General features: G+C 37.1%; 1 protein-coding gene across 2 annotated transcripts in view; it reads right to left on the reverse strand.

The window, feature by feature from the left end:
• Positions 1-4,746: 4,746 nt before the first annotated feature.
• Positions 4,747-8,103, reverse strand: part of NDUFB3 (NADH:ubiquinone oxidoreductase subunit B3) — a 4,330-nt gene continuing 973 nt past the window's right edge. The window contains exons 2-3 of one of the 2 annotated variants that reach the window (XM_057375767.1): positions 7,443-7,590; positions 4,747-5,036 (exon numbers count right to left, since the gene is read on the reverse strand). In XM_057375767.1, the coding sequence (XP_057231750.1) occupies positions 4,880-5,036; positions 7,443-7,588 (303 nt within the window). In that variant the 5' untranslated portion in view covers positions 7,589-7,590 and the 3' untranslated portion in view covers positions 4,747-4,879. The remainder of the gene's footprint in view (positions 5,037-7,442; positions 7,591-8,103) is intronic. The other variant, XM_057375768.1, reaches the window with a different exon arrangement.

The following is an 8,103-nucleotide window of genomic DNA, read 5'->3' on the forward strand; positions in this document are numbered from 1 at the left end:
GGCGGCAGCAGCAGCAGCGCCGTGAGGGGAGGCATAGCGGCAGCAGCAGCGCCGTGAGGGGAGGGTATGGCGGCAGCAGCAGCAGCGCCGTGAGGGGAGGGCACGGCGGCGGGGGCAGCAGTTCAATGCCGAGTTCAGCATGAGCACAGGCGTTTGTAGGCTGTGGTTTTGTCCTGCTGGGGACAGACAACGGCTTTGTATGGGCTGTACGAGCTATTAAAGTAGTAGCTGGGTTTTCGGTGAGCAGTTACAGTTAGGAGGTCGGTGTGGGCACTTGTGGCGGGAGTTTAGCCGTAACCTCTGTTAGGAAAATTAATCCACAAGCACCAGAGGTTTATGTCCAAAAAGGAGACAGAGGAGTCTCGCAACTTTATTCATGAATAAGGGGAGAGGTTATGGGCATTTCCCATGGGGTCTCTCAAATTCATAGAGGACGCAGCCTCCTTTTATCCCAATTTCTCGGCCGCGGTTCCCTCTTTCATTTCCTGTTGGCTGAGGTACTTGAGAGGTACAGGCTCCCCAAAACGCGTGATTAAACCCCCCTTTTATCATAAATTGCTCCCTTTCAATATACATCTCTGTGTCTTTGCTCAGGTAGTCTATTAACATAGACTGGGGTAAGCCAATCAGTAGAATTCCTATGCAAATCCTTCCCATTGTTTCTTTCTATCTCCCAATTTCAGCCTTATCTCACCCCAGAGTCAGTCTGTTTGTAAAGACACTACCTTCTCATTCCTTTGACCCCTTATTCGGTTCATGTCTCTGAATTTGTTCGATCGCAGTGAGGATAACGTACAGCTGTGTGAAAGTTGGGGTGTTGCAATTCACTTGACATCAACTAGCAACTTTCATGGAGCTGTTTACTGTGGGATGCTAGTGTTGCAGCTGGAGCTTCTGTCCAAAAGTCTAAAATTTTATCWATTGAACTGGGCAAAAGTCACCTCCATATATGGTGAAATTAGACACATATAGCTCCCAGCTCAGTGGATTTCAAAGCATTTACGAAACAGTGAGTAATTTTTTTTTTTATGCTGCTAAAAATAGAGCAGTGGAAGTGCAGTACTCAGGGATAGCACACAGGAAGAGTCACGCTGTCTTTGGAGCTGCAGGGAAAAAGGAGACAAAAGAATTGCCCACACTAGAATTTGTACCAAGTGACAGCTCCACGTTCTGAAAAAATACCTGTATTCTTACTGAAATTGTATGGTCAGGCTCTCACTGGAATATCAATCATTCAAGAGTGTGGCAGTATCCCTGCTATCAAGATGTAGCTGATTCAGAGGGAAACCAGATACCTACTATCAATCAATATGCACAATTTCTCCTTGGATCTGTTCCAAACACAGCTTGTACAGGCTGATACAGGAGGTTTAAGAGTATGGTATGGCTGTAGAACAATTTTTTCAAAAATGGTTGAATGAGTGATTTACAAATTTAACACAGCCATTGCTGAAGCTATCAATATAATCTGTTTACTTCTTAATTACTTAATTTTATATGCTTATTGATCAGTTTTCATGTCTTTATAGGCAGCATTTATAAGTTGTATGCAAGTTTCTTCATTCTTCCCCATTTCTGATTTAAAATACATTGTCTTCATAGATAGGTACTCATGCAGACTAGAATTGTAAATTTTTTAGTATAAATGTACAACATGGAGCATACTAGTAAAATCAGATGTGATTGAGATGATCCTATATGTTTTGATGCAAAGGGCTTTGGATATAAATGTCTGTCTTGGACATACTTTTTTTTATATGCTTTAAAAATAGTTTTGATCTATTTAATATTGTAGATTCCTCTAGGTATGTAAGTAAGAAACTTTAGAATTTAAGCCTTCTAAAATACTATGAACTTGTTCTTTATGCTTTTATTTCAAAATTAGGTCAGGATGAGTGAATTCCATTTGTATATATAAATGRTGTTACTGGTTTAATTTCTTCCATGTTGGTGTTGCTTTCATTATTATCATTATCATTACCATTATCATTATTATTAAAAGGTTTGTTCACTAGTGGAAGTGACTTATTTTCAAGGGTTTTTTCCTCCGTTGAAGTAATGGTGAAAGGATTACCTGACTTTCAGATTCTCAGATTTCTACTTGGCCTACAGAGAATATGTWGAACATCTGTGAAATCAGTTCCCTGTCATATGTGTACAAGTTTGAATGAATCTCCAAATGTTTTGATACCCATGATGAAATCAATAAATTTAATTAGAAGACAAGCATGGGTTCTGAGTACATTCTTTGTAAAACTCCTTGAAGCAAATATTCAGTTGGCCACTTGCAGAAAATACTTGCACTGATGTGTAAAGTCTAGCTAATAAAAGCTGTTCCGGCAAAGCTCTAATTTCAGGGTAAAAGCTTGTAGTTTGAAAATTTTTGTATGAAAGTTTTCAGGAGAGATATCAAAGCAGGTTAATAACAAAACCAAGGTTTTAGTCTACTATTTAAACATGTAATGAGAACAGTTATTCTGTTACGCTCAACAATAGGAACTTCAGAGTTAGCCAATTTATACAGTGTAGTCACTATTGTTTTTGAATTATTTAGCTGCTTTAACATACAAATATTAAACATACAAATATTAAACATACAAATTTGGAAGATGATGCTAATGATGTAAATATCATAGAATAATTAAAAACAATAGATAAATCACACGTATCTTTCCAAGGGAGCAAAAAGAGCACTTTGCCTACTGATAGAGATGGCATTTCCACCTGCATTTYAGAAAATGGAGCATCATCAGTGTTATTTTTCAGACCTTATGACACAAAGAGCTTCCTGAGTGCTATTACAATCGTGTATGTTCCTTACCTGCAGGTGCCACTGCTGTTTGGGAGCCTGGGTTTTGCATTGTAAAATATCCATGCTGGTAGAAAGGCTCTTTTAACGTAAGGACAGGCATTGCTATGGTTACAGTGAAGACACATTTGGTACTATTATTTTAATGCACAGGAAATACTCCATCCCCAGGCAGGATAGATATTATTATCCCAGTGAAAGAAAAATCTTYATGAGTATTGTATGTGTAACAATGATAAGACATATTCCACAATATTAGCAAAGCATGTTCGTCATAAATTAAAGACAGTTATTTAGGGCAGTGGCTGCCATCTGGTTATTAAACCACCAAATGATACCACCTTAATTCACAAATGCATGAATTTTACCTAAACTAGTCTAGTCTAACTGWGTATGTCTGATACATTTGCTATATCAGTGAAGTATATTTACTGATATACAGGCAGGCTTACAACATTTTAAAGACTGATTCTACTGTATGTAATGCTAGCTTTGTTAATTGTTTTCCTGAGCAACCATCTGAAGATCACTACTCTTAGGAAGTTTAGTCTTGGAACCAAATAGAAAACAAGCAGTGAGTACCAGACTTTGAAAATGTGTATTCTGGTAAGAGTGCCTAAGGGACAATAGAAATATTTTGCGCAACAGACCTTACACAGTAGGCTCTTGGTTTATCTTTCAGGGAATGATGCAACTGAATAGGAATGTTTGAGAATAGGATTAGGTAAGAGAATTTAAGTAAAATAAATGTTTGGTGTATGAAAAGTGCCTTGAGCAATGTCATACAAAGATGACTGACTCCACTGAGAAGTACAGCTGCACTCACACAGTAACAGATGTCGTTTATTGGCTCTAAAAATAAAGCTGTATTATAATCTCACTCAGAAAGATTGTATGTGAATATATATGTTTAAAAAAAAAGATATTTTAGCCATGTTTTGGTCAGACCTTCAACTCTTTTGTAAACCTGCAATTTGTGACAGGATTATTAAAAAAATTCAGTTTCTTCACCAGGGAAGTACACTATGTAATTGTCTAGTGGAGTTTACAGTTTCTCACTTGCTTTTTCTAATTTTTTCTTATAGTAGTAATACAGATACCCTGTTGTTTGGATTGAAAAATTAYAGCAAATATCCTCCTTACTATGTTACTATGGAATAACAAAATTTACAGTAGGAYATTCAGACAATTACAATTCCTAGCACTGCCTGCAGGTCCTTTTCTGCTACAGTCTTCAATCCAAGCATTCTTAAAGCACTCCGGAAGCTGCTAGATAATTTAAGGAAAACCGAGACATTTAAAACAAATTAGCATAAGAGACTAGATATAAAAATAAATAAATCTATAAATGCACCAAAGCAAAGGAAAAAAWTCTTTTTTCACMTTGCAGTTGAGTACATTGGAAGTCATTTTAGGATAAGGTAGARTTATTGCTGAGTTAAACATTTTATTCTACTTTACTAAGCAARTGTGGCAGCAATGTAATTTTTGATGTCTGGATATTACACAGCAGATTATTCTGGTGCAYAGTGTCTGCCAAGCTAATTAACTGTTCAATAGGGTTAAGTATAAGCTTTGGTATTTTTATTTTTGAGGCAGTCTGGAATAGTTTTTAGAGCTTTAAGGTAATACTTATTTTGAGAAATAAGAGCAAATAGTAACAAACACTTCTAAGAAGTGACAAGGCATTCATTACCACTTACTGGGAAGTAAGTTATTAAACCTGTAATAAATATGGTACAAATTTTCTCTTAAAAGCAACACATTTCTCAATTTTGTTTAACAGTATGTTGGCAGGACTTGAAATGAACTAGTCTGATAGTTTGTCTTGGTCTTGAAAGGATGGTACAGCAAAGCCAAGAGCCATCTTGGGTTGTTTTTTCCCCCCAGATCGAAGCCAGTTAAATTGCTCTGGCCATATTTTTTGATCCTTTCACAAAATATAATAAAATCAAAGAAACATGAGTTTGCCTGTGATATACTTTAATAGGCATGTTATAAGCACAGAGTGAGCAGCAGGCTTATGTATGCWTCAGCTCGTGRTTAGTATTAAGTTGTCATATTTGATCTTCAATGATGGCCTCCATTCTTCTTTGGAGGAAAGAGTGTATATTCAATGCCCAGAGCTATGACGAAAGCTGCAACTCCCCACTTGAGTCCCCTGGTAAAGACTTCTGTTAAAGTGATAGGTCTTGAAAAGCTACCCATGTATCTCCAGACTTCATTACTAGAAGGAAAATGAAACCAAAGGAAAAAAGATCAGTGGAGCCACTGTGATGTACATTAACAGGAATATATATATATATAAGAATGATGAAGGTATTTCAATTAGATAGACATTGAGGCTGTACAATAAGTTCTGCCACTTWAGTATCAGGAGTTACAACAAGTAAAGCTCACAATATGAACTCTAACCCTTTACACACATACTTGAGCTAAAAGTCATGCCAGCAAACAACAGTTACAGGAACAGAATGCCCTCCCTGAAATCATGTAATTGTAGTCTTTTTACTCTGCAACAAATAGAACCCATTAGCACTTGCATGGATTGGACTAATTACAAAGGSTAGTCACTGTGCTAGACAGCATGTAGCACAATCAAATCTTACAAGGAAAATTTTTCTAGATAGAGATAGCTCACCTTAGTGTGCAGGCACTTTGTGTTTTACAACACTGAACTATACTAAAGTCAGATGATTTAAAAAAGAAAATTGAAAAGATTGTGTTTGGCTTGAGCTACTAAGTATTTACAATCTTCACACTGTTTTGCCTTACTGTTTCCAACCTACATTGTTATTGAAATGTTAGTCACCGCTCTGACTATAAATATTTATTTGTAGCATAACCAGTGTAATCTATGGAAATGGATGTAGTTTGTCTCTTGTAAGGAYTCAAAAGTCCTAAAGAAAAGGAAAAAGAACCAAGCAATAAAATCAGAACTGTCATTTTGGGAGAAGATATAGGGGTTTAAAATGAGGGGTGCAGATATTCCTCTTGTGCAGATGGATTTTGTGACTTGGGATGAAAGCATACTTGCACGGAAGAATATCTTCTAGGTGCCAGTACAGGGTCTAATTGATACAGACTTAGAGTTTCCAAATATGACATCTTTCACAAAGTTTATATTGTATTTGATATGTACCTTAATGTGCATTTGCCATAAAGACTGAAAGCAGATTCCCTGCTAAAATGAACTCAACACAGCAAAGGGGAGGGAGCCCTAGAGAGGGTTACTTTTTCAAGACTTGTGGTGCAAGACATTAATAATGCAATATTTTTCCACTTGAAGCAAGTAATATGATACTTTAATTTCTCATTTGTTAAGGAAGATTGGCATGATACTTGTACTGTCCTATGGAATTTAAATACTACTTACRTAACATTAAAAAAGTTCAGAAGGAATAATCTCATGCTTTGGGTTTGACTTTGTTCYTTATTTGAACCCTGATATGACTGGCTCAATCCCGTTCTTTTAACACAGAAACAATAATTTTTTTTTTTCTTAGAGGGCAACAAATATTACAGTCTCTTTTCCAGTGTATTGTTTTGCAGCATTTCTTGAAATTAGAAGTGTAGGCACTAAAGGTCATGTTATTTTACACTGAATTTACAATATTAAACTGCATCCTTTTTTTTTTTAAATGGGAATAAGCCTGTTGCTTGCTGAAAATAATTYTGTGTGAACCAAAGGGAAAGAAATMTCATGCTGCTTGCACTCCACAGAAATGGAGGCAAGATACATGTGACACAGACCTCGAAAGTTCATTAAGGGCTGATACTTCAAATTATTCCTATCATCATTAAAGTATATTTTACTTTATGTTCACATCTTTATTCCAAAGAAAAGAAAAAAGTGCTGTAAACCTCAAACCCCTCCACAGGTTATAGCATATAATAACAGATTACCTATTTGCTCTTCCATTTTTCTTAGTGATTTGAAATAAAACCTTTTMTMKGAAGACTCCTGGAATATTTTGCTCMTGCAACTTTTTCCTTACAGAAGGACTACACAGCACAAAACATTTGGTATTTTTATTCCCCAAGATGAAAGGGTGGTTGAACAAAGTATTGCATAATTAATAATGTGGGAGAAATACATTAARCCCTGTTTTAACAGCTGCCTAAATATCTAAAAATGAGAAGATATTCATTGTAGAGTGGTAACATGAGAAGTAAAAATCTGATTTTCCATTATGTCACTCACAGCTGAATGCAATTCCACGCTGTATACATGTACATTTCTTCTTTTCACATRAAGACCTCCTGTTGTATATGAGGAATACTGTACCTACTCAGAATATCAGTGCAAGTTCCATCATCTTCATCAATATCTGAGGCACACAAGAGAAGGACAGGCTTACTCACATGTGCTGACCTTATACTACTTACATGTCTTGGTGGATGAGATATTGGCCATTGTGCCTGATCTGTGTCAGCATGAAACATGATGAAGTGCAAGGTTGCCATACAAGGTGTGGAGACTGATCAAGGTGATGCAACAAGTAAACAAGGACTTAACTGAAAGTGTGACTAATTTTCACTGTTTTTATTGAAGAAAGAATTATCTACAATAACAAGGTCTGGTTGATGCTCCATGTGACACCAAGATTATTTTGGAGGCACTTGCACTTACCGAGCCCAGGGATCCCTCAGACCCCGTTTAGCCAGCCTTCTCTGCACCTCCTCTAGTGGGGTTCCCTCGACTTTCCACTGCCTGTAGTCAGGGAGTTCCACTTTGYCATGGCCATGGCCATGGCCGTGTTCACTTCCATGTCCCATACCTACAGCAGAAGGTCAGTTTGTTACTTTGCAGAGAGCATCAGCTTATTTTTATACACTTGCAGAGAACAACCTCCTGTACAGGAAAATTAGGGAGGTATCAAGAAGAAACAAAGAGCTCTGTTCTATAAAACAAAGAGCCAAGGGACTTTATGCTCCATTTCAGAAGTTGGTGATTACACACAATAAAGCAAATTGTGCAGACTTAAGCATTACTGTGTTGTAAGTCACCGCCATCAATACACTCATGGAGTACCTGTGTCAACTTTCTATGCCAGGAAAGAATRTAAGAAAACCAATGCTTTCCAGTGCCTATTAATGCACTTCAGCAATACCAGCCCCCTAAACTTSCAGGCTTTCCAGAGTAATCAGAAATTTCTGACTTAGGTATGGGAGAGCTACGATTGCTAAGCTCCGAAGAAAAGTCTGAGAAAAATAAAGACTTGGCTCCACTGCTCTTTTTCAACTGTCTCCAGTTCAGTCAAATATAACTGTGGCAATCAACAGGTCCAGGT

Source organism: Malurus melanocephalus, unplaced genomic scaffold (assembly GCF_030028575.1).
Source record: "Malurus melanocephalus ecotype Western Australia unplaced genomic scaffold, MMel_1.1 scaffold_257, whole genome shotgun sequence".
NCBI lineage: Eukaryota > Metazoa > Chordata > Aves > Passeriformes > Maluridae > Malurus > Malurus melanocephalus.